Genomic DNA, 26,371 nt, shown 5'->3' with positions numbered 1-26,371 from the left:
CTGCACTGTGACCTGCAGGATGGAGCCCACCTAAGGCAAGCACACCTCCTGTGAGCCTCAGTCTCAAGCCGACCCTTCCAGCCCCTCCCTGCTCTTGTCCCTCAGAGGGAAAAGAAGAAATAAAAATTCCCACCCCCCCACAATGGGGACCCCCGGGGTCCCACCACTAGGGGGCAGTTGGGCGCATCCCCAGCCACTCACAATGAGGATGGCCACGAAGCAGGCCAGCGTGGTGTTCCAGTCTCCGCTGCCCGTGGCTGCCGCCTTGCCCACCAGCACGCTGTAGAAGATGAAGTCCCCAAGGCCAAGCTTCACGCCCCCTGCACGAGGAGAGACAGTGGACCCGTGCTGAGGAGGCGCCCGCAGACGCTCTGCCCAGCCCAGCCCACCCAGCCTCTAGAAGCAGCCGCGTCGGCTGGGGACAAGGACGGCTGCCTCCCCAAATCCGCAGCCAGTGGGAAAGCAGGGGACGCCTGTGGACTGGGTGACTTACAACCTGTGCACAGAAAATCGGGCAGTTCTGAAACTCAGGTAAAACTGGTGCTGGGCACATAGTGAGTAACGGAAAGAACAAATAGGAATGCATGGCTTGGGGCTCGGCACTGCTGTACAATTTAGTATGAAGTCTGAATTACAGATTTTTAGGGAATTTCATTTCAGTAAATTCAAAAGCACATATAACACCAAGACAGAGGTCCTCTGAAGACCCTTTCCCCTTGCAATAGGTAAACATAACTGGGAATTAGCCTACCCATGACTGATCAGGAAATTAGAGCTTCCAAAATGCTCTCAAGTTTGTTTTCTTTAGTACAATGGTCCCTGACACTGGTTTGTAGGATAACTTTGCTCACTGTAGATAATAAAAATGGTTATGCAATAAACACAAACCATGGAGGCCCACCTCCCCTACCCCTCCAGCCCCAAAGGTGTCCCTCCCACTCCTGGCAGTCGCCTGCCTCTGCCCTGCCCCAGTGTCCATCCTTCCCCCAACAAGTCTCATCCATCAGCATCACTTCCTCTCTGATCTCAACTCCTCCCCTTTAGCTGGCTCCTTCTCAGAGCCTAACAAAAAGGATCCAGTCTTGCCCATCCCAGACAGACGGCTCTTCCTGTACTGGGCCCTTGCTCCTGCTGTTGTGTGCTGGCTCCTCTCCCTTATCACTCCTCCTTCTTCCATCAGGACTCTGAAAAGAACCCTGCACTCACCTCCTGGTCACCTTGGGAACTTAGAGGCACCAGGTCCCATGTCCTGACCAATGCTCTCTGGCCCCCAGGGGACACCTGCAGTCCTCATGCCACCCATAGCACCCATCCGCCTCTGACTACTCCTCAGGGTCCTCCACCACACCTTCCCTTCCTCTGTAAATGTCACCGACCCTGACCCTGCACCGTCCCTGGCTACTATTCTCGGGCCTGATTTTGACAATATATTCGTGCTAATGGCTCCAACTCCCAGTGTCAAACCCTGAGCTCTTCCCTGGCTCCAGTGCCTGCTGACATGTCCCTCCGGATGTCCTGCAACCCCTACCCCTCTCCCACAGATGCTCTCCTGAGTCTTGATAAGCCACGCCACCTTCCCCGTGGACCCCTACACACCACCCTTGGCCTAGTCCTGACAGCCATCCCCCTCTCAGCCACAGTGTTGCCTTGTTTCTCTCTCCCCTGGACAACAGCAGGGGTGACATGCCCTGTTCCCAGGAGAGGACACAGGAAACAGGTGTGGGGCCCTCTCACTTGCTCTGTGTCTCTCCATTTGGTCCTGAGTTGCATCTATTATAATAAAACTAATTTTCGCCAGGTGCTGTGGCTCAGACCTATAATCCCAGTACTTTGGGAGGCCAAGGCAGGTGGATCGCTTGAGCCCAAGAGTTCAAGACCAGCCTGGGCGACAAGTCAAAACCTTATCTCTACTAAAAATATAAAAATGAATTAGGTATGGTAGCATGTGCCTGTAATCCCAGCTACTCAGGAGGCCAAGGTGGGAGGATCACTTGACCCCAGCAAGTCAAGGTTGCAGTGAGCCACGATCACACCACTGCATTCCAGCCTGGGCGACAGAGCGAGACGCTGTCTCCAAAACAAAACAACAACAACAAAAAAAACTGCGATTTTAAGTGTAGTGCTTTCCTGAGTGAGACATTCCAGCAAGTTATTGACCCAGAGGGTGTCATGGGAGCTGTAAATTTGCAGCCAGTCAGAAGTACAAGTGGCCTCTAATACCCCTAGAGCTTGTGGCTGGTGTCTAGAGGGAAGCCAGTCCTGTGGGTCCCGTGGGGTCTGTGCTAACTCCTGGTCTGCAGTACACCTGTTGGCCTTGGAATAAACACCTCCCCCAAGCTTGCCTGCAGGGTGCGCACCTTGCTCCTCTTTCCAGACCTACAGCAGGATGATCATTCTCCAGCTAGCCCCTCCTGCGTCACTGAAGTCCTGTATGCCAGGCCACTGCCACCGGGCTACTCTTGTAAGGCACCTCTCAAGCCAGGGGCTGTTACTACACTGCAGGGGCTGTTGTCTCCCTGCTCCAGGGTGCTGCCTGGCACACTGTGGTGGGCTGGCATTGGGTACTGGGTGGGCATCGTGTATTGACGCCAAGATGAACCCCTATCTCAGCATGTCTCCTGGCCTGTCTGCGAGGCTCTCCCACGTCTGCTCTCTGTATCCCGCCCCGGTTTCCTCTGACTCCCGAGACCGCCTGTCCAGAAATGCTCCCCACCCCATGCTCCTCTCCTCTAGTGACTGCTGTGACTCAACCTTCAGAGCTCAGCTCAGCAGTTACCTCCTCAGATGACTTTCTTTGACCCCTGTCAACCAGGTCAAGAAGCTCCGTGGCATACTCTCTTGCCCTCCATGGCCCCCTTCGCAGTCCTTGGCTTCTGGAGTCTGTGTGATTAGTGCCCATGACTCCTTAGCCTGCAGGTCCCACCAGGGCCGGGCCTCACTCAGCACAGTGCAGACACATGGTCCATACTCAGTACACACCAGACAACTACATGGAAGACCCCAGCGCTGCAGGCATCTCCTACTTTCACAGAGATGCCTCTGATGGGAAAAGGGCCCCCTGCAATGCCCTCCTCCACCCCCACCCTGGGCTGAAGCAGGTCATGTGAACACGGGCACCTTACTTTCCTCCTCTTCCTCCAGCTCCTCCCCTGGGTATCCAGTCAGGGGAGGCTCAAAGACTTCAGGGTATGAAGGCTCGCCAAAACTGTCATAGGAGTCTTCTTCTGGGTGTCCAGGAAAAGATGAGATGATCGCCATGAGAAGGGGACAACAAGGGAGAGAGGCAAGAGCTGGTCAGAGAGCGTTCCCTGGGAACAAAGCTCCAGGAAGGGGTCCCCCATCCAGCCATGCCCAGAAGGAAGCAACAAAGGCTGGCAGAGGACCCAGGGTCCAACAGTTGCTGAATCTCCAAGCTGCGTGTGTCAGGGAGAGCAGGTTTTCAAATGACCCTTCCCTCTGCCTCCCAGAGAGGCCAGGCTGGGCAGAGCGGGGTGCAGGTAGGCAGCTGCCCCGCCCCAGTGACGAGAGGCTGTCAGTCCCCCAAATACTCACCCATCTCTGGGTCGTAGGGGAGCTGGAGGGCACCCTGAGAGGAGGGGTCCAGCTTCGCCATGCCCACTGTCCACACCATGGCGGCTGGAGGAGGAGAAAAGGTTCGTGCCTCAGGCAGTGCTAACAGTGGCTGCCTGCAGGGCCTGGGGGAGGTGGCCAGTCTGCGCCCCAGAAAGCCTGCACAGGACCCTCCATCCCACCATCCTGCAGCTATCTGCTCATGCTCCACTGTTAGGAGGCCGTTGTGGGAGGGGTCAGAGTCACTTCCTCTTGACTCCTGCATTTGTCTGTCACTGTCTGTCTCCCCTCCTGCAGTGTGAGAAGAACCAGGTCTATCAGAGCCAGGACCTCACTGTTGACGGGTGAATCCCCAGAGCCTTGGGACACTCACGACTGTCCTGGCATTGCCTTTCCATACATGGTCTCTGCTCATCCTCGGAATGTGCCTGGAATGTGCTTTCCCGTGGGGCCATGCTGCGGGCGATTCTCCTCTACAGGCTGGATTCCTCAACTGCACGGAGATATCTAGCACTCTGTAGCTGGTCCATAAAATGTTTCCCAGGCCACCCTGCAGACACCAGAGCCCCAGAAATTCAAGCTCTCTACTTAAGCCCTGCCATCAACAGACCAAGGGCATCATGACCACAGGCCTGAGAGCTCCATAAGGCCTGGGATCCTGTGGTCTTTCCTGCTGGGTCCCCAATGCCTAGCACAGTGCCTGCCACAAAGTGGGGACTTGATGTGCCTCTGCTGAGTGCATGTGTAAATCCAAATCTCTACACACTGATCCCGAGGCCAGGGGCCATCCCATGTGCCTTCCCTTCAGTTAGGATTAATTAATGCCAATCAAGCACACTGCTGTCAAGGAAGCCCAGGAGCTCCTTGCTCCCTGACCCTCTGCCCTGTAGAATCCCAATCCAAAGTCCCTTCTCAAGAGCCTGGAGAGTTGAAGGGTGGCTGTGGGCTCACAGGAACGTGACCTGCACCACAGTATGCCGCTGGAGGGCGGATGGGATGAAGCCGGGGGCTGCGCCGCATCCCAGCAGATGCCCGCTTTCTGTCCTAACTCTAAGCTTCTTACTGTATAATAGCAAGATACTGCCTTTCCTGGTTTCTGAAAGTGGAGACCCTTCTGGGATCACCAAGGCCAACTCCTCTTTGCTCAGGGAAAGGGTGTTACATAGTCAACTCTGAAAGCCACGGCCAGGAAGCAGCCCCTTGTCCCCCCATAGGCTGCCTGCTGACCTTGGGTCAGGCAGAGGCACAGGGGGCCCACTCACATGAGTATATCAGGGCAGGGAATATGGGCTCGTTTCTCTCCTGGGCAGTTTCTACCAGCATTCTCAGAGGCCCTTTGGGACACAGCACAGCCACAAGATCTAGGAACACAGAGACATCCTTGTCAAGTTATCCCCAAGCAGCCGCCCCCAAAGAGCCAGCCCTGTAGCACAGCAGCCCTGGGTGCAGCTCTCAGAGCATGCCTTGCTGCTGGGCTGCCATGCCAAACTCTCACTTTCCAGTCACAACTTAGGGCAGACACTGGTGGAGTCAGAGCGGGACCTCACAGCCAACTGCAGGTGCGGAGGAGCTGTGCACCCAAGACATGGTGGCCGGGCTGAGGAGTCCCACTTCTCCGAGCCTCAAATTCCTTAACCTTAAAATGGAAGTAACAATACCAGCAATGATAATCATGCTAATATCAAATAGCAGCTAACATTTGGGCTTATGTATAGGCACTGTGCCCAAAGGACTTACAACTGTCTTGAGGAACACGGCACCTACAGCACGTCCAGTGCTTAGCGGTGCACATGCTCAATCAGCACGTCAGTAATAATGGAAAACGAGGGCTGGACGCAGTGGCTCACGCCTATCATCCCAGCACTTTGGGAGGCCACGGCAGGCATATCACGAGGTCAGGAGTTTGAGACCAGCCTGGCCAACATGGTGAAACCCCATCTCTACTAAAAATACAAAAATTAGCCAGGCGCGGTGGTGCATGCCTATAGTCCCAGCTACTCAGGAGATTGAGGCAGGAGAATCACTTGAACCCCGGAGGCGGAGGATGCAGTCAGCTGAGATCACGCCACTGCACTTCAGCCTGGGTGACAGTGTGAAACTCCATCTCACACTGTGAGAAAAAAAGAAAATGACGAGGTCAGTGACTACCGGGAGTGTTCCTGAAATAGTGGATCCTGCTATGTTTTACAAAGGTGACTCCCTCAGGAGGGAGACCACCCAGGCCTCTGCAGGAAGGGACGCAAGCCCATCAGCACCTTGTCCTCCCTGTGCAGTGCTGAGGATGACCTGGCCCTGGACGCCAGCCCCACTGCCCCTGCCAGTCTTGCTGCCCACCTACCATACACAGAGATGGCGCCCAAGATGACCCACGCGGACCACTCTGGGAGGTACTTGATGAACACCAAGGCCATGAGTGCGCTGATCATGATGAGGTAGGCCTGCTGCAACACCAGTGGCCCCTTCCAGTGGATGCACACCATGCCCACCGCCCCAAAGTTCCAGACCGTCAGCAAGAGGGTGGGGTAGTCCATGGCAACGTTGTAGGTCTTAAGCACTTCCCTGCAAGACCAAGGTGGAGCCTGTGGGTGGGACTCAGTGGAGACATTACAGCCTAGCAGTTTACCACCATCCAGTCCCAACCTGGCCCTCTTTACTAACATTTCCTTCTCCAACTGTCACTGTCCTTACAAATTACCATTTGTGACATTTTCTAGAACAAGGTGGGGATGCTCGGAACGGGTCACAGAAATGTGCATGGGCATGACGTGGAAGACCCTGTGCGCATGGAAAGGTCCTTGAGAAAGTGTTTTCTCTTGTCCCTCCAGTCTCTTTCGGTCCCTGGGTCAGGCTGATATCCCAAGTCAAGGGGCAATAGAACAGATACCTTTTCCCATAAACCAGGAAGCACCCAGGCCTAGCCTAAACATTACAATGTAAATTTTCTCTACGAAGGCTCCATTTTAAATCAGGAACTAGATAGAAATGTGTGGTCCACCATGCAGCCTCACTCCCACTCCCCTGTGCCAAGAAAGGGCCCTAGAGGCCTGTGTTCCTGGAACGGCTGGCACTGGGGAGCACTGGAGCTCAACGGTCACCTTTTCCTGCCCAGGTCCTCTTGCCCATGTCCACTGGTGCCGCAGGGAGAGGGGCTCCCAGGGACCCTGCTGCTCATCTGACACTTACCCAAGGTAGATATAGGTGAAGAGGAACAGCAGCATCAGGGAAGACATGATCAACCAGCCATGGATGAACTAGACAATAGAAATGGGACAATCACAAGATGTCCCCAAGTGCCACAAATCCTAAGGCCCCCAGGATGCTGGGACCGATACCCAAGCCTGAATGATGTTCTCTATTAGGCTACTTCATGCCTATGCTGGAAGGGATCAGGTGGCCACCTTACAGATAAAGAGCGCACAGAAGTCCAAGGAGTTCCCCTGAGGTCACCCTGCAGTGCATGCAGACAAGACTCCCTCAGATCTGCTGGCAAAGCCTTGCGGTCTCCCCACCTCTCTACTTGTCCATTTAGAAAGGTAATGCTGGGTATCTCCTACTTGCCAGGCACTGTTCTAGGCTCTGGAGCCAAGGCTAGGAAAGTCTCTGCCCACAAGCGTTGTGTTCCAGTGTGAGGGGAGCTAGATGACATACAGACAAATCTATAGTATTTCAGCAGGTAATGATGAGGGCCATGGAGAAAAACATGCCAGCAAGATACAGTGACAGGAGATTCAACAGGGTGGCCTCAACAGAGAAACTGGGAAGTCCCTTCCCACCCAAGGGTCTACAGACACGTCCTCAGAAAGACCTGTTCCTCTTCTCCTGGCCAAGCACGGGAGGGTGAAGGACAAGAGGGGACTGATCCTAACCCAGTCCCTTAGCTGGCCATTGGTGGGACAGTGACATCACTTCCCACCAGCCTCACCCCTGAGGATCAACTCATCAGTCACCAGCTCAGCCCACTGGGACCTCAGCAGGGCCCTGGTCTACCTGGAGTGAAAGCGGCCACCATGGCCATGCCGCACACACAGCCAAAAGGGGAAAGGGCTGCCTCTGGGATGTGCCAATCCACTTCATCCCAGCTACCACCTGGCTTCCCAGGCCACCATCATCTGCCTGTGTTGCAGAAACTCCAGGGAAGCCCTACTGGAGCCCCTCTTCACAGCTTCTGGGACTGGCCACCAGACACCTACTGCTTGCAGTGGTGCCAGCTCTTCACATCCGCTGTGAAATATCTAGCTGGACCCCATGCAAGCTGTATCCTCTGCTCCAAACCAGCAGCCCTCCAACCTGCTTCCCCATCTGCCAACCTACCAGTGGCAATGTTCGAACCCTGCCTCATCACAGTTACACAGGTGATTGTTACTTATTTTATTATTATTTTTTAAGAGACAGAGTCTCAGTCTCCTAAGTAGTTGGGACCACAGGCGTGGTCATGCCCAAAATGCCGAGCTGGTACTTGTTACTTAATGATAAGCTTCAGCTCAGGACACACCCTACAGGCCCTCCCATGACTCTCCCCGACTGCCACCCCAGCTGGAATGGGGCTCAGCTCCCTCCCTGCACTGTCCCTGACCCATCCCTCTAGCCTGGGCACTCTGCACCTCTATCTAATTGCTCCACAGATGGCAGCTGCCTGAACAAAAATGTTGTGAGGCACCTGTGTGTCAACAGTTTTAAGATAGGTAACGCCCAGCTTAACTTCCTTTCCATCTTTAGGGGTTCAACTCCTTCCCTGGGGGAAAAGCCTGAAGTTGCTGTCTAAAAGCTTATGCATCTTTGGGGACAAGCAGCGGCCATGATTCTTGCCAGATGGGATCTGTCCTTCTACTACTCCCTGGAGCTACTCGGCAGCTATATAGGCAGGTACAACCCACATGTCTCCCAGGGCTGGAAGACCTCAGCATGGCATCTGCACATCCTTGCCCAAAAAGGAAAAGGGAACATAAAAATAAATCTTCAGGGGAAGTATCAGGGTGAGGGGAGCCTAAAATAGAACTTCAGAAAGAGAAACAAAACAAAATTAACTTCTGACTATGAGAAATGATGCCTGTAACACTGCAGTGAGGAACTCAGTGGGATCGTGTGTAAATTTAAATGACAACAGGCTGGGTGCGATGGCTCACTTGTGTAATCTCAGAACTCTGGGAGGCCGAGGTGGGAAGATGGCTTGAGTCCAGGAGTTTGAGACCATCCTAGGCAATACTGTGAGATCTAGCCTCTACAAACAAAATTTAAAAATTAGCCAGGTGTGTTGGTGCACACCTGCAGTCCTAGCTACTTGAGAGGCTAGGCAGGAGAACTTCTTGAGTCCAAGAGGTTGAGGCTGCAGTGAGCCATCATCGTCCCACTGCACTCCAGCCGGGCAACAGAGAGAGACCATGTTTTTTAGAAAATAAAATAAATAAAAATAAAAGACAACAGTATTAGGTCATCCATGGTGGGAGACAGGATGGGGTGGGACGGAGTACAAAAAATCAGGGTCTATTTTGCTCTGGTCTGTGTTTTTTAAAGATGGCTGTTTCATGGGCCTCACCGCCGTGGTGTGGGGTAGATGGGGAGGGAGAAGGGTGGGTGGAGGGCAGGGCCAGGGCCTCACCTTGTAACAGCGGTACTTGTAGAGCACCACCAAGAAGATGGTCATGACCACGATGACACTAATCATGATGAGGGTGTTGAGCACGGAGTTGAGGAGGCGCTGGCCCACCGAGGGCGTGTCCTCAGTGAACGGCGTGTAGATGCTGAGGGAGAAGGCAAGGGGCTGATGCTCCCAGCCCTGCCTGCTCCGCGAGGCTCCCCACCTTGAGCGATTCTGGGCCTGCTAGGGGAGGTGCCTGGGATGCCCATGCCACCCATGTACTGCCCTGACAGAGCACAGGCACCACCCCTATGAGCAGTTTCTGTCCTCCAGCTCATTCCCTGGCATCCTGACCACAGACCTGTGGCTCTCAGCCTGCTGACTGGGCCCAGTGCAACAGTGGGGATGGGGGCTAGACGACCTCACCACTGCCCTCCCCACCCCTACACGGATGGATTAAAGGCTCCCTAGGCGCTTGTCTCGCCCATCTCACTTCTCATTCCCCACCTCACACCTCTCCACCAGCCCCATCCAGCCTAGCACTCCTCCACCTGCTGCTACCCCACCCCCCACCAACAGGAGCCAACGGCTGCCCTTGCAGCTTATAAGCCCAGGAAGCAGAGCAAGGAAGCAATTCACTCAAACCTCACTCTCCCCAGCCTGGACTGTGGCAAACAAACTGCTGGCTGCATTCTCTCCATGCTTTCACCTGTGCTGCACTGAATTCCCCATAGGCTATAAGCTTCCTGAGGATGGGGCCCTCCTTCTCTACGTCTTTTTTAATTTAAAAAAAAAAAATTGAGACAGGGTCTCTGTTGCTGAGGCTGGAGTGCAGTGATGCAATCATGGCTCACTGCAGCCTCAACTTCTGGGCTCAGGTGTTCCTCCCACCTCAGCCTCCCAAGTAGCTGAGACTACAGGTGCATACCACCACACCTGGCTAATTTTTGTATTTTCTGTAGAGATAAGGTCTCGCCACATTTCCCAGGCTGGTCTCAAACTCCTGGGCTCAAGTGATCCTCTTGCCTCAGCCTCTCAAAGTGCTGGGATTACAGGCATGAGACACCACACCTGGCCTTATTCCTTTCTTTAAAAGAAACAAAAAACCAAACCAACACACAAAAAATGAAACAAAAAGTCCCTAACTTAAAAAAAAAGTTTAGAGAAGGTGCTTAGCAGTGATGACCACAGGGAGGGGAAGGGAAGACGTGGGGAAGCTTCTCATTTGTCTATGCTGCTGCCTATGCATGTATTTTACTAAAATAAACCAAAGGCTTTACAAGTCTTCCTCACAAGGCAGGAAGTGAGCTGAGAAATCATCTGGTCGAACCACCTTGTTTCATATTCAGGGGAGCAGAGACCCAGAGAGGAAGTGATTTGTTTGCGGTCACACAGGACAGTGGCACGGCCATGCCCAGGGTCTGGGACTAGGAACACGGAGCCCAGTGCTTTGCAGCAGGATTCAGCCTGCCTGAGCACTCACCTGCAGCACACACTCTTCTAAGCCCTTCACTTGTATTAACTCACTTAATTCTCCCAGTAACCCCATTATTAACCCATTACACAGGCATAGGGACATTAACAGCATGCCCAAGTAGGTCACAATCCAGGAGGCAGTGAGTCAGGCCGTGAACCCAGGCAGCTCTCCCTCCCTGCTCTTTACCACTGCCGGTGTGGAGCTACAGGTGCAGTGACCAACACAGGCTGCTGCCTCCCAACAACTCAGCCCTCACCCCATCCTGTGCCCCCCGGCCCCTAACTCACAGCTGTCCATTCTTCTCCGTGTAGAAGCGCACAGACTTGATGGTGGCTACCACCACGATCATGCACAGAGTGACAGGCACAAAGAGCATGATCACGTGCTTCGCCCCATACTTGAGAGTCAGCTCTTCCTCCAGGCCTGACGGCCGCCCAGGAACTCCACTACAGACGTAGCGGTCAGGGTCCTCCTCACCGTCCTCCTCGTTCTCCTGGCTTCTCTGCGGGAAACCACATCGTGAGGGCCGAGGAATGTCCCCTACGGCAGACTATCCATGTAGTGCATGGATTTTTGGAACCGGAAATGAGAAGTTTGAATGTTGCTTTCCAAATACAAAGAGCAGCTGTAGCTTAGATGTGGGCGTGTTGGAATTTCTAGGGCATGTGAAAAGTTTATAAGGACAAGAGTGGAAAAAATTTAGAGCTGGATGAAGCATCATAAATGAAGGAAGGGAGCCTGCCATCGTCTGCAGGCCCAAGACTTAATGGATAATGAATTTGGAACACATCAAAGGAACTTCCCCCTTCCTAATATAGGGACTCAGGATGTCACTCAATTCCATTCACATGGCCATGCTGATGTGGGAGGAGACAGGCCAGGAGACAGAAGGAAAACAGACACTAACCATTTCTGGTTGACCAATCACTAGCTAGAGGAGTCAGTGCACAGGGACACTCTCCGAGTGTGACTAAGATACTGGGAATTTGTAGAGGAAGAAATTACCTTGAACTTTCTGCCCCACACAATCAAGCATGTAAATTTGCAGCTCTGAACTAGAGGCTGAACAGCGTTAAGCATCTGGGAAGACATAGGCTCTGAGAAGGTGGACGGGCACAAATGAGGAGGTAGCAAGGGAAGGCAGGACACCTGCCAGACACCGGCACATCCCATCTGGAAGAATTTGTGTTTTGGAACTGTGGCAAGTCAGGGTCATGGGCTGCCTTGCTAATGAGATCAACAGCTAAAGGAAAAGGCAAATGAAACAAAAACTGAAAATGGCAGTTGCTTCAGTTGTTTTACTCTGATTGGGAAAGAAAGGGCATGACTTTGCAGAGAGAGTCCCAATCTAGACATCAGCTGAGAAAGGAAAGGAAGACTATTCATGAACAGAAACTGAAACAACTAAAATGTACAAGAGTTTCCAGAGATAACAAACTAACAAGAAAAGGCTGACGAGCGGCCAAGCAGTGGCCTTGAGCTGGTGCCATTTCACTCAGAGCTCAGGGACGATGGTTCTGTTCTCAAGGAGAACATGCAGAAGAAGGGAGCTCAAATTTTAGCAAGCAGGATTAAGACTGGCAGCAAGAAAACAGTCCACACAGAGACTTCTTTTTTTTTTTGAGACATAGTCTCGCTCTGTGGCCCAGGCTAGAGTACAGTGGCATAATCTCGGCTCACTGCAACCTCCACCTCCCGGGTTCAGGCGATTCTCCTGCCTCACCCTCCTGAGTAGCTGGGACTACAAGCACATACCACCAGGTCTGGCTAATGTTTTTTTTGTATTTGTAGTAGAGACGGAGTTTCACCATGTTAGCCAGGATGGTCTTGATCTCTGGACCTCTTGATCCACCCACCTTGGCCTCCCAGAGTGCTGGGGTTACAGGTGTGAGTCACCATGCCCAGCCAACATTTTTAAATTCTATAACGGGCAAAACAGAGAATAGGATTCAGGTAAATTGGGATGTTTTACCCTGATTGGGAGAGAAAGGGCATGACTAAGTGGCTCTCCCAAGGATATCCTACTCTTTCTAACATCCTGCTCTTTCTCCTCCCCTAGGGGCTGGATGATCACAGTGCAGCCTAAATATCCCCAGCTCAAAAGTCAAGTGTGCGTCAGGCAGACTCCTCACAGTTACCATGTCTGGCCACCTGCCAAAAACGGCTTCCCCTCCAGTGGCTTCCCCTGCTACCATCCTAAGCTTCTGTTACCTGTCCTAGCACCCAGGCATCCAAACGAACTCTGGAATTACAGTGGAAACAGTGACCTGCATGAGCAAGGTAAACCTAAGGGGGCAGAGTGGACGGCGTCCTTCAGCCCACTGCCAAGTCCACTGGCTGTGAATGTGCAGAGTCCTATAAAGCCCTGCAGACAGAAGGCCGACCATGGCCAGCCACCCACTCTTTTGGCCGCTCCTCATCATTACTTCCCTCTCCCTCTTGCATCGAGGAATGAAGGTCTGGTTTTCACCTGTAAAGGTACAAGAGCCCCAGAGACCCCCAGCTGCTGATGCCTACCCACTGGGCAGTGTTCTCTCCATCCTCCTGGCCCTGCCTGCCCTCCTGGCAGGAATGCGGTGTGGGGCTCTCGGCCGACATCAGGGACGTCCGCTCGTCACACATTTCTTCCTCGCTGTCAGAAGCCATGAATGTTAGCATAGCCCTGCCTCGGGAAGCACCTGGAAAAAAGAGCACAAGGACCTCGTTCCACTTTCCTGTGAGATGAAGGCAGTAGAGGGCTACGGGGGTGGCTGGAGGCAGCCTGAAGACTTAGACACAGGTCCTGCCCAACAAGCTTCCAAGACATGCCTGTCAATCAAACGACTGCCGTAAAGCAAGAGGCCCCAAGAGCCACCATGGAGGTGGCAGCGGCCTTGCCTGGGGCCGGCCTGAGGTGACTCACATCTGATCATTTGTTCAATTAGCAAACATGTGTGGCACGTCTATTATGCACCAAAGATGGTGCTGGGCTCTAGGGATATAAACGTGAGTAAGAAACACCCTTGTTTAAAACAAAACAAAACAAAACAAAAATCATCTAATGTAACAAATGATACAATCCAGGTGTTGGATGGTAGGTGCAGAAGCATAAAGGCAAAACCAAATCTAGAGATCAGGAATGTTTTCTAGAGAAGAGCATATCTGATAGAGACAGGTTTTCCCAGGAGAAGGGAAGGGCAGAAGGCACAGTGAATATTCCAGTGAGGGCCACACACTGTGGGCCGGGCGGCGGAGGTGAGCAGGATCTCAGGCACCACGTTAAGGAGACACACAACACCATGAGGACAATCATGACAAACAAGATCTGATACAGGTTTACAAAGGTCAATCTGGCCACTGACCAGGAGGGAAAGTGACCCCCGGAGAAGACTGTGGCCGGTGAGGAGGGCGGAAGATAGCAGCAGGATGGATGCAAATGAGGGCAGAGTCCGGGAGGGGTCAGGAGGTCAGGGGCAGGACCTGACGCAGGAGAGAAAACAGAGTCTAGGACGGCAGCCAGGTGGGGACCAAGACAGGAAAGACTATGAATTCCACCATTTGAGAGTCCATGGGATACAACTGGGAAGCTGACTGGGAGGTGTCTGAGGACCAAGTCTGCTGAGGTTAGAAGTGGAGACCTAAGCCAAGGGAACAGGCATGTGGGGTGGAAAGTGCCACTGAGGGAGGAGCCCAGGGGAAGGCCAAGGCCAAAGGGACCACAGGAGGGACACCTGACCCCTAAGACAGCGCCGAGTGGAGTTTCTACACAGTAGTACCACATCCAGGACCCAGTGCAGTCCAAAATCTACACATGCAGGTTTCGGGGCTGGGAAGAGCTTCAGACAACCCCTGGCAAATCTCACTGTCCCTGCCAACAACGAAGACGGGGACAGGGGCTGAATTACTGCTGTCCAGAGACCCTCAGGGCTGAGCTTCACACCCTGTGCAAAGATAGCAGGTCTGCTCTCTGCTGAAAGTTGGTCTCCAAGTAAGCTGCACCCACAATCTATGTGATTTTTATTTTTGTTTTTAGAGACGAGGTCTCGCTAGTGACTCAGGCTTGAATGCAATGGTACACTCATGGCTCACTGCAGCCTTAAACTCCTGAGCTCAAGCAAGTATCCCACCTCAGCCTCTTTAGTAGCTAGGACTGCAGATGCATGCCACCACACTCAGCTAATTTTTTACATGTTTTGTAGAAACAGAGGTCTCAGTTTGTTGCTCAGGCTGGTCTCAAACTCCTGGCCTCAAGTGATTCTCCTGCCTCAGCCTCACAAAGCACTGAGATTACAGTGTGTGAACAAGTACACCTGGTTATATGTGGTTTTTAAACAAGCAGGCAGGTTCCTTCCACCGAGTCAGCCAGTTTCAATTCCCTTAACAAGACCTGTTAAGGTCTTGTTTCTGAAGACAGCAACCCTGGCTGTGGCCTGGATTATTCCCACAGGGACTTTAACTCCATCCTGCTCACCTCCATTGCAGCGATTTCAACATGAACAAGCTCCCCAGCCTGAAGCACCTTCTGTTTAGGACAGATAAGACAGGTACAGCAGTAACAACAGCAGGAAGCAAAGCCAGGTAAAAGCCAGTAGGGAGGTGACAAGGATAATGCTCCCTCGAGTTAGGAGGGAACAGAGTCTATCAGTTGTTAGGAGTAGATGCCTCAGGTCACAAGAAGTAAGAGGGAGGTGAAGCTGCAAAGGTTAGGAATATTCACCAGGCAGAGACTGGAGGAGGTGGCTCATTCTGGAAAGAGGTAACCACTTAAGCAAACATAAGAGTTGGGAACATAACACAGCCTATCCTGACAATATTGAGCTATTGGACGTGACTGAAGTGTGGGGACCTGGTAGGATGGACCACCCAGGGAGAAGTCTGCTGCCTGACGGAGGAGTAAGAGTTTAATGCAGCAGAGGAGAGCCCCTGAAGGTTTCTGACCAGGAGGAAGATGTAACTAAAGTGAACATTACAAAAGCAGCCTTTATAAAAGAGGTATGGCCCTCCTCCCTCTTCACTCAGCATTCTCCCACACTAGACCCCAGGGCCACAGGGAAGTCCTGGGAACCAGCAAAATCCATACAAATCGAGCACAGCTTCACATCCCCAAAGAGCAGCAAGACCTTGGAAAGTTCTTGGCTTTAGTTCCCTCATCATACAGAAATGAGAGAAACTACCAGAAATGAGAGAAAATTCCGGAGAAGGGCCGTGTGAGGCCAAGGCGGATGGATCGCTTGAGCCGAGAAGTTCAAGACCAGCCTAGGTAACATGGCAAAACCCTATCTGTACAAAAATAAATAAAGGAAATTGAAGAGAAGAAACTTTAAGGTCCTCCTGTGGCTCAGCCTCTCTAGATAAATCCTAAACAGACTCCTGCCCGGACACAGGGTTTCCCTCACTAGCCACTCTGGCAATGGGGAGTTCACTCTTAAGAGGGGCATCAAAACAAAGAGCTGCTACATTTCTTCAAGCTAAAGCATAATACTCCATCTGGAGCAGTGAGCTGGATGGGATACGAGACTATACATCCTATACGGACAGGCGGCTATTTTAATACCATCTTTTCTAGCATGACAGTTTTGTTTTGGATGTGAATGAACAGGGAAGCTACGGTCTCCCTCTGTTCTTCCCATGACTCTCAAGCTCCAGTGACTTATCTCTGCTGCGACTGAAGGAGCAGTTCTGAGAGTCCTCGTGCCTAAAAAGCCAAAGGCTGCAGCCCCTGAGGACAGAGGGCAGGCTCACCCTTCAGACCTACAACAACTGCAGCATTCAGAGGATGTCGCGTTTCTTAGGTTCTCAAATAGCAATGCACAACAAAAATGGGTAAGTAGAGAACAAAGATGCCTGTTTAAAGGAGAAAGGGAGCTGACGGGTGGGTGAAGACGGAGAAGCTAGGGACCCAGGATCAAGTAGAACCAAGTCCTTCCAATATCCACTTCTCCATTCAATTGTCAACCGCTAATAAGACACTCCCTGGGACAGAGCACAGTGGCTCACGCCTGTAATCCCAGCACTTTGGGAGGCCAAGGTGAGTGGATCACCTGAGACCAGGAGTTCAAGACCAGCTTAGCCAATAGGGTGAAATGCCATCTCTAATAAAAATACAAAAATTAGACAGGTGTGGTGGTGCATGCCTGTAATCCCTGCTACCTGGAAGGCTGAGGCAGGAAAATCACTTGAACCCAGGAGGTAGAGGCTGCAGTGAGCTTAGACGGTGCCATTGCATTCCAGCCTGGGTGACAGAGTGAGACTCAGTCTCAAAAAACCAAAATGAAACAAAAAAAGATACTCCCTGGAAAGCAGTTCTGTGAGCAGAGGTTCCCTGACATCTGTCATAGTCACGCTGGGGAGGGTGGGCTTAAAGGGCCGTACCCTTTCCATGTGACACTGTGCTAGGCAGGAGAAAGGCATCTGGTCACCACTGTTGTCATCGCCCACACTCGCTGACCGCCTGCCCTGTGCCAGGACCTGGTCTCATCAAGACCTGACAGCTCTTCAGGGAGAAACAAGGGAAAACTACAAAATATGCTGTTTAACCCACAAAATGTCATTCATACGTACGGCCTCCTTACCAGAAAACAAATGCTCCCTGAGCAGGCTCCTTCCCTTGTTCCACTTTAAAAAATTCCCCCAAGGCCTCCCCTGAAGCTGTGCCCACAACAATGAGGACCAAGACTGCACGAAAGCAGGGAAGGAGGGGGCTGCCCTTAAGGAATAATCAGGGAAGAGCAAGCTGTCACAGCAAGGGTATCCTCTAATCACAACCCTCCTAGTCTGGTTGGGTGAGGGTGACAGGTGGGAGGCACCAACTTAGGAAAGGCTGAATCCCTTAGGATCACTGTTTCTCAAAGGTGGTCCAGGCCACTGGGGGCTGGTGGGTGGACCACCACCTGCTGAGCCCTTACGTGGCACTACACACCATGACTCTGGAGCAAGGCGCTACTATTCTTCCCCGTGGTACAGATGAGGAAACAGAGGCTCAAAAAGTAATTAGCTCAAGGTTACCCCTGGACCTAGGTAGTCTGTGTCTGGGCTCTTTACCACTTGGCTAGGCTGCTTATTGAAAATGCAGATCTCCAAGCTCCATCCTCACCCTGTGTCAGGTATCTGCATTCGGGATGGTCATTCCCCAGGTGATTCTCAGCCAGCATCAGACTTTTCCTGGCACTGCCTCTGCTTTATAATCACACGACCAGGCCGGGCCCCTTGCTCAGCAAGGTGAGTGTCCCTCACACACCCACCTTCAGCCCCCAATGCTTGGCACTACTTGATTGTCGAATGGGAGAGTGAGAGAATGAACAGCTCTTTCTCCTAAATACCTAGAGTCTGGTCAGACAGCAACTAGGAAGGAAGAGGGGTGGAAAAATCTCAGACCAGCAGAGGGGCATGGGGAGAAGAGAGCTCTCAGGCTGAAAAAGGCCCAAACAATGCCCACTGCAGAGGAGTATGTGGAAAAACGGGGTCTCATCACTATCTGCACGAACTGGACTGGCCTTACTGAAAGGAGTAAGAATCAACACTAAACACAGCACACCTTTTGATCCTGAAATGCTACTTCTCTGAATTTGTCCTAAGAAAATATAAAAATTTACACAAACATATGTGTTAACTGTTAAAAAAAAAAAAAAAAAAAGTGAAAATGACCAAAACGTCTGACTCTCTACTATGATATATGCCTCTGAAGGAGACTATTACAGGACCATCAAAAATCTTATTTCAAATATTTAGTAACCTGAAAACGACATGATGTTTTAAATTTAACAGAACATAAAACTTTACAAACCTAATCATCTAAGTGTCCTTATGAAATGTATGTATATAAAGGACTGGGAATACTACAAAACATTAAAAGTGATTATCTTTGGATGGTGGAACCAAGAGTGGTTTTATTTTCTTTATATTTTTCTGCAGTTTTCCAAGTCTCTATAAGAAGCATGGACTGTATCTGTATGGGTTTTTTTAGGCTATTAATTCTTTAAAGGAAAATAAAGAGCATCAACATTCAGACAGATTTTCCTTTACATCTGCCCCTCCCAGATCCCCTCTCATTGGCCAGGAGGAGCAGATGGGACTCAAAGCCCGACTTTTTTTCATTTGTCCCTCAGCCCCTCTGACTCAGCCGGCTCCTGAAGGAACATAGAGCATCTGGGATGACTTTTGCTTCCCTCTGAATTCATAAGGGCCTGCTTTGCAAGCCACCTAAGTCCGCTCTGAAGCCTGCTGGTGCTTTGAAATCCCTGGAGGGAAAATTCACCACCCAAGTGTGTGCAGGTAAACAACACTGCTAGATGTTTGTCCACATCAGGGTGCCAGTGACGCAAAGAACTCTCTCTGGAGGCTGACTCACGGGCAGGTGGGGGTGGGGCTGGGTGATGTCAAATCCCATCAGCCACACAGCAACCAGCTTTCCCCACCTCCCACCCCCTGCACCCCTTTGACTGGGGAAGCGACAGGAAAATGCAGAGGGCAGATGGAAGTGTCCAGTGTACAGACTATGTTCTGGAAAGCCTTCCGAGAAGGAAGTGCTGAGGCTGATAGCAGCTTTGGATTAGGATGCAAAATCAAAAATCCAAGGAAGCCGCTGCATATTCCACTGCATATTCCCATCAATCAGCTGAATGGGATCAAACTGCTGAATTAGCCAAATCAAGGGAGTCTGACCTAGAGAATCTCCCCAGCCGTGCTTGTGTCAGCAGTTCCTGCAATTATTATGGAAACCCAGTGACCCAATTTCCTCGACCTTCTTTTCATTACAGAGAATGTAATGGGTTAACATTTAAGGCCAATGGAACTAGGCAGCAAACAAATTTCAAAATGCCACAGTAAACCCCCACGGAAATCTGCCTCCATGGAGAAAATCCCAATGGAAAAAGATAGTTCAAAAGCAAATTGGGAGTCACTGCACTTACCGAAAACACTGGGGGCTGCAGAAAGGTCTGGATCCCGGACACCTGGTTTCTTCTTCCAAGCAGGCTAAATGAACGATGCTCCCCGACTTTCAAAGAGGGTGGCGCTGGTTTCTAACACATCACTTTCTATGGTCACACAGCTCCCTCATATCACTCTCCTGACGTCTGAGAAGTCCCACAGTCCTCCCTTAAAATAAGGAAGAGTTTGCTCAGGTCAGGTGATAACTGGACAAATGCCCACTGCTTCCCTGCTCACCTTTCTCCCCCTGGCCCTAGGTACTTGACTATGTATTTGGTACCAGCTGACCATCCATTTGTCCATTCATCGTGGCCCATATGGCAACACATACCATTTGGGGATGGTTCTCCCTAGCCTCAGCCAGAGCTGAGGCCTGAGTCTAACAGGGAAACTGTGAAGTACTAACCTACCACCCTCCCGGACCACAAGCCCAGGTGCACTGTGATGGGGCCTCCTGAACTTTGGGCCAAGCTCTAGACTTACCTCTATCAGCCCTATCACACTCAGAAGTGCCTGGGCCCAGGCAGAGTTCTCTCATTTCCTGAAGCAGCCAGGGGAAAGGGTGATTTGTGGGGAAGTGGGAGAGGGAGCCCCTAGCATGCCCCTCTGGAGTAGGGCCCAGAAATTCATTTATTTTTAAACAAACAGCAGCAAGTCAGTGGTCAAAAGCAGAGGCTTTGGAGACTGACAGGGTTCGGATCACCCACCTGTGTGAGTTGGACCACATACTGCCTGGCTGAGAGGCCTCAGTCTAATCTGACACAGCTCATTTCCTCTGCTGTAAAAAGCAGAACGGGCATACCTTGCAAGATTATTGTAAAACCTAGCGACAACCTGTAAAGTGTCTGGCACACAGTAGGCGTTCAATAAGTGGTAGTTATAAAGAGATGAAATGGAGGAAGGACACAGTGAGAGAGGACACGGAAGACTGCTGGAAAATTATGCATCTGCTGAACCACCAGACACAAGAGCTGGCTTCAAAGGCCAGGCCCCAGAGATCAAGTTTCCATCTACCCTGGCCCGGCCCCACACACTACGGCCACGTGAACATACAGTCAAATAAAAGAGCACATCCATAGGACAACATCAGAGTTGGCAAGGACCTTAAAGGCCATCAGTGCCCCCTAGTCAGGTCCCTGTATTATAATTAAGGAAACTAAAGCCTAGGGGGCAAAAGTAATCAGTTAATGTTCCATGGCCAAAAGCCACAGTTACAGCTCAGGTCTCCAACTGCCCATTCAGGAGCTCTTCCCAGCCCATTCAGCACTTGTGAGGGCCACGTACCCAGTGTGCAGGGTTTGGCCATGCAGGCAGCCCCACCACACACCATGTGGACTTTCTGGGAGCACACTCATACTCACAAGGCACGTGCCTTCGCCTTGGGCAGGTATGTGTCCAGAAATGCTCCCTATCACTCACTCAGCAGCTCATCCGTCACCTCAAAACTCTCAACAGTCTCTCTCCTGCCACGCCCCCCAACTCCAGCCCCCAGGGCTCACTATGCTCTCCCTCTGCTACTTGCCCAGGTTGATTTGGTTCCATGGGGGGGAGTGCCCACATATGGGCCTGGGGAGGACACAGGGCACTGTTTCTCTAGCCCAAAAGAGAGGGCGGGAAAGCGTCCTGCTGTGGGACTGGTAGGATAAATAATTCAAATGCTCTATGCACCCATCAAATCTGCTTTTCCAGAAGTACTCAATAAAAGGAAAATTCTGAAGGCATAACAGAAAAAACAGGATACAAAAACTTTACCTGTTTCCTCCCTCTACTATTTTAATAGATAAATATGTGTATGTGAACAGAGCTTGGACGGAAACGCACGTTAAGAGTGGTTATCTCAGCTGGGCACAGTGCTTCACGCCTGTAATCCCAGCACTTCGGAAGGCCGAGGTGGGTGGATCACCTGAGGTCAGGAGTTCAAGGCCAGCTTGGACAACATGGTGAAAACTCATCTCTACTAAAAATACAAAAATTAGCCAGGCGAGGTGGCATGCACCTGCAATCCCTGCTACCCAGGAGGCCAAGGCAGGAGAATCTCTGGAACCTGAGAGGCAGAGGCTGCAGTGAGCCGAGATCACGTCACGGCACTCCAGCCTGGGCAATAAGAGCGAAACTCTGTTTAAAAAAAAAAAAAAAAAATTCCTGAATTTTCTAGAATAAACATGTATTACTTTTATTTTAAAAAGAGACCAATAAGTTTCTGGTTAAGGCATAGAAGAATGGTGGATGCTCTTTGAATTTTTCTTCCCCTGTTCTAGAATTTTCACAAAGATGAACAAGTAGCCCATTCTACCCAGTCAGTGAAGAGGCAACCAAGAAATGATCTCCCTCACTGATATCTGGTCTTTCCTGAGGACTGATGTGAAATCATTCTTTTTTTTTTTGAGACAGAGTTTCACTTTTGTTGCCCAGACTGGAGTGCAGTGGCATGATCTTGGCTCACTACAACCTCTACCTCCTGGGTTCAAGTGATTCTCCTATCTCAGCCTACAGAGTAGCTGGAATTACAGGCATGCATCACCATGCCTGGCTATACTTTGCATTTTTAGTAGAGATGAGGTTTCTCCATGTTGGCTAGGCTGGGCTCGAACTCCTGACCTCCAGTGATCCGCCCACCTCAGCCTCCCAAAGTGCTGGGATTACAGGCATGAGCAACCATGCCCGGCAGGAAATCATTCTCTTCTCCAGACATTAACATGATGGTTATCCCTTCTCCAGGTTTGGAGCCCAGGGAAATGTGTTCCTCTGCAGGCCTCTCAGCCTCACCCCCGCCTTTCCGCAGCTGTGGCAGCTGGGAACAGAACAGCTGGGAATACTTGCAAAAACATTTGCCGTCTTATCAGTCCCCAACTAAACAATGTCCAAAAGTCAAAGGAACAGCTGAAAACCCGCCAGGGATGTTCTCATTAGACACACTGCATGTGACCTACACACACTGCTTTGGTTTCTTTAAAAATTTTCTGTTTGTCAGGAAGTTGCTGACGGAGACTCCATAAAACTTTCCAGCAGAGACATGGGTAGGAGTTGAATGGAGGAAACCTCCTGTGCAAAAACTCAAAAGATAAAGACAATGTAGCCAGCTATGTTCAAATCCTGGTGCATAACGCACTGAAGCCACATACTGGACCAGCTACTTAACTCCCTGAACCTGTTTCCACTTCTGTAAAAGTGTGATAATAATAAACTATTTCAGTGTTATTGAAATTCTTATTGAAATTCTTAAGATAACTGTGATAACTACTGTACAAGATGGCTTTTTATTTTATATGACCAACTCATAAGCGAGATATGTCATTATTAACATCAATAACAGAGAAAGGCCAAAGTGGGCAAGAGGCAAATCCCCTGTGTGGGAGCAGTGAGCAGCCAGGGAGGGGAGACAGGTGTCACACTATGCACCATACCTCCAGGAACCTCAGTAGCCCCTGGCCCTTGCTCCTTCTCCTCACTGCTCTTTCAAATAGACAGGAATAAGTCACTCACTTTCCACACGTGAACATGCTGCACTCAAGACTTGGCACACGGTCACTTCAACACCCAAGGGTATAGAGTTTTCCCCAAAAGCCTGATACAACATCCATGCCAGTTCAAAGCAACACCCCACCACTCAAGCCCTCACCCCAGCCTCTGCCCTGGAACCCAAGGCCCAATCCGGGCGTCCTGCGGGCCTGATGGGAGACTGGGAACACAGCTCTGAGCTGGGGCCAGTCACCGCCTCCCCACAACCAGATTCAGCAGAGGAGAACCAGAGGTTCACATACCTGAAACAGCTTATCCTGAGCCTTTAATTACCACCAAAGATCTTGGCTGAAGGCCTTGGAGGCTCAGGTGTCTGCAGAATTGGCTAAAGAGACATCAGGGGCCTCCTTCCTGGAAGCTGGGGTCAGTCCTAATCAAGTTACTCCGTAGGCAGCCTTAGCAACCCAGACTGTCGCTTCTGACTTAAGTTAGCCTGCAATCGTCTCTACGGGATGCTCTTAGGTTCTCCATCAGTCAATAGGGATGCAGTTACTTCACTCAACACCCTTCATACCTTTCAAAGGGAATACTTAAGCCAATAAACAAGCACATTTCATCTAATTAGCCAAGGGGTGAGGTCTGCTCAGAGGGATGGACAGCAGATCTAGAAGCCAGGACCCTGGGGTCTAAGCCTGGCTCTGCTATATCCTACCTGGGCGACCTTGGGAAAAGTCACTTTAGCTCTGTGGCCTCAGTTTCTTCATCAGTAAAATTCGGGTGGGTACTAGCTTCTGTCACAGGTTCCCTCAGCTCCAAAAGCTTCCTTCTGACTGTCTCCTCACAGCTGCAAATGCCTGATAAAACAGCCGAACACCACTGCTAACACAAACCGGCTCTAGGCCTGGGCCTGTGGCCCTGCCCCTCACGTGCGAGCAGACCCCCCAGCGCGCCTCCTTCCCGGGGAAAGCAGGACGAGGGCCGGGTGCTGGAGGCCGGATGGAGCCGGCACAACGGAGGTCTCAGGCGAGAGACAGAGCAAGAACAAAACGCCCCCGCCTGCTACACGCCTTGAGACCCACGTGCACGGCTCCTTTAAATGCACCGGCCCTTTAACAGCTCGCACCGCGCCCACCCCCAGCTGGGCTCTGCGGCAGGCGGGCGCGGGGAAGTGGGGACGCAGTGAGGCCGGAGGCCTGAGAGCCGCTGCAGCTATCCTTCCACGACCCAGTTCCGGGCCGGCCCAGCCGCAGCCCGCCGGGCACTCTCTTCTCTCCGCCCCCGCGCTGACCGCAGAAGCCAGGAGCGCGGCGCAAGCAGCCCCATAGCTGGGGAAGAGACCGCGGCCGGGGGCGTGCGGAGGGCAGGGCCAGGCCCTAGGGGACAGCCCCATCCCGGGCCCTCGGCGCCGCAGGCGACAGGGTCCCGGCCTGCGCACCCCGGCACCGCCCGCTCACCTGCTCCACCGCCGCGCTCCGGCGGAGTTTACGCCGCTGGCTGAACGCCCGGCCGTCCCAGGCGCCGGCCCAGGCCCCGCCCCGCGCCCGCCCAGGCCCCGCCCCGTGGGCGACGCCACGTTCCCTCGTCCACTGGTGCCCCCCCTGGAGTCCCGGGAGTGCGGGGAGGGTGCCCTTCGCGTCGCGCGGATGACAGGATCAACCCGACGTCGGAACTGGGCAGCGACCTTAGGAGTGGAAGCCGGGCCTGTCATCTTCCCGCGGGCCTGGCAGCAGCGTGGGGCGGTAGGACATATGCTTCGTGGACACTCTTGTAGTTTTAGGTCCACATCCCCTCCTCCTCCCGGTGGTTCTCACATTAAAGGAGCACTAGTGGCCTGATGTGAACTAACACTAGGAGAATTTTCCTGGTCTGTTTCAGAGCGCGCTTCAGAGCCGCCAGGAGCTCTGGATCAAATCGAACAGGGATGAAATTGATGCTTGAGCTGAGAATTGGCCTAGGGGGTTGTGGTTCCAGGATTTGGGGTCTGTGGGGTGAGTTGAGGTTGTCAATAATTTGATGTTAAGTAGTTTTACTTTTTTTTTTTTTTGACTTAAGGTGAAATTCACATAAAAAATTTTTCCATTTTAAAGCGGGCATTTCGATGGCATTTAGTGAATTCACAATGCTTTGCAACCACCACCTCTGACTAATTCCAAAACATTTTCTTCACTCCAAAAGAAAAACCCCATACCCACTGAGAAGTTTCTTCCCAGGTTTCTTCCCAATACCCTCTTCCCCTAGCCCCTGGCAATCACCAGTCTACTGCTGTCCCTGTATTTACTTATTGTAGATGTTTCATGTAATCACAGTGTGTGGACTTTTGTGTCTGGCTTATTTCACTTATAATGTTTTCAAGGTTCATCCTTAGGTGGCATGTAACAGACTTTATTCCTTTTTATGACTGAGTAGTATTCTATTGTGTGTGCATATGTATGTGTGTGCCTGTGTATGTTTGTGTATACCACAGTTTATGGACATTTGGGGTGTTTCCACCTTTTGGCTTTGTGAATAATGCTGCTGTGAACATGCATGTACACGTATTTGCTTGAGAACCTGTTTTTATTTTGGGAGGGTAAGTACACGGGTTGAATTCTTGGATCCCATGGTAATTCAATTTTTTTTTTTTTTTTTTTTGACAGAGTCTTGCTCTGTCGCCCAGGCTGGAGTGCAGTGGCCACAATCTTGACTCACTGCAACCTCTGCCTCCCAGGTTTGAGCAATTCTGTTGCCTCAGCCTCCCAAGTAGCTGGAGTTATAGTTGTGTGCCACCACATCTGGCTAATTTTTTTATTTTTAGTAGAGATTTCACCATGTTGGCCAAGCTGGTCTTGAACTCCTGACCTCAAGTTTTCTGCCTGCCCCGGCCTCCCAAAGTGCTGGGATTACAGGTGTGAGCCACCATGCCCGGCCTTCAATGTTTAACTATTTTAGGAACCACCAAATGGCTTCCATGATGGCTGAACCATTTTATATTCCTACCAGCAATGTACAGGGTTTCAGTGTCTCTGCATCCTCACCAATGCTTGTTATTTTCCATTTTATTGTTATCCTAGTAGGTATGCAGGGGTACCTCATTCAAGTTTTGGTTTACATTTTCCTAATAACTAATGCTGTTGAGCATTCTCCTTTTCATGTGCCTGTTGGCCATCTGTGTATCTTCTTTGGAGAAATGTCTAAATTCCTGTGAATGGGTAGTACTTTTCTCTTTTTTTTTTTGGTATGCCTTCTAGTTTTTTATTGTTGTTAAAAACTGGACACTTCAGCCTGGTGCGGTGGCTCATGCCTGTATCCCAGCACTTTGGGAGACAGAGGTGGGTGGATCATGAGGTCAGGAGATCGAGAACAGACTGGCTAACATGGTAAAACCCTGTCTCTACTAAAAATAC

General features: G+C 51.4%; 1 protein-coding gene and 1 long non-coding RNA gene across 7 annotated transcripts in view; one reads left to right on the top strand and one right to left on the bottom strand.

Moving 5' to 3' along the window:
• PSEN2 (presenilin 2) overlaps window positions 1–24,550 on the bottom strand; it is a 26,308-nt gene extending 1,758 nt beyond the window's left edge. The window contains exons 1-12 of one of the 6 annotated variants that reach the window (XM_017526454.2): window positions 24,443–24,550; window positions 23,701–23,842; window positions 19,511–19,697; window positions 13,140–13,300; window positions 10,910–11,124; window positions 9,167–9,308; window positions 6,754–6,821; window positions 5,909–6,129; window positions 4,833–4,931; window positions 3,553–3,636; window positions 3,123–3,221; window positions 202–320 (exon numbers count right to left, since the gene is read on the bottom strand). In XM_017526454.2, the coding sequence (XP_017381943.1) occupies window positions 202–320; window positions 3,123–3,221; window positions 3,553–3,636; window positions 4,833–4,931; window positions 5,909–6,129; window positions 6,754–6,821; window positions 9,167–9,308; window positions 10,910–11,124; window positions 13,140–13,280 (1,188 nt within the window). In that variant the 5' untranslated portion in view covers window positions 13,281–13,300; window positions 19,511–19,697; window positions 23,701–23,842; window positions 24,443–24,550. Of the gene's footprint in view, window positions 1–201; window positions 321–3,117; window positions 3,225–3,552; window positions 3,637–4,832; window positions 4,932–5,908; window positions 6,130–6,753; window positions 6,822–9,166; window positions 9,309–10,909; window positions 11,125–13,139; window positions 13,301–19,510; window positions 19,698–23,700; window positions 23,843–24,442 lie in introns of those variants that run through there. The other 5 variants (XM_017526448.2, XM_017526455.2, XM_017526451.2 and 2 more) reach the window with 5 other exon arrangements.
• The window catches only part of LOC108302750, an 18,658-nt gene continuing 16,823 nt past the window's right edge, over window positions 24,537–26,371 (top strand). The window contains exon 1 of the long non-coding RNA XR_001824495.2: window positions 24,537–24,727. This is a non-coding gene — a long non-coding RNA (uncharacterized LOC108302750). The remainder of the gene's footprint in view (window positions 24,728–26,371) is intronic.

This window comes from Cebus imitator, unplaced genomic scaffold, assembly GCF_001604975.1.
Source record: "Cebus imitator isolate Cc_AM_T3 unplaced genomic scaffold, Cebus_imitator-1.0 Scaffold42, whole genome shotgun sequence".
NCBI classification, from domain to species: domain Eukaryota; kingdom Metazoa; phylum Chordata; class Mammalia; order Primates; family Cebidae; genus Cebus; species Cebus imitator.
This window is presented reverse-complemented; position numbering and strand designations above follow the sequence as displayed.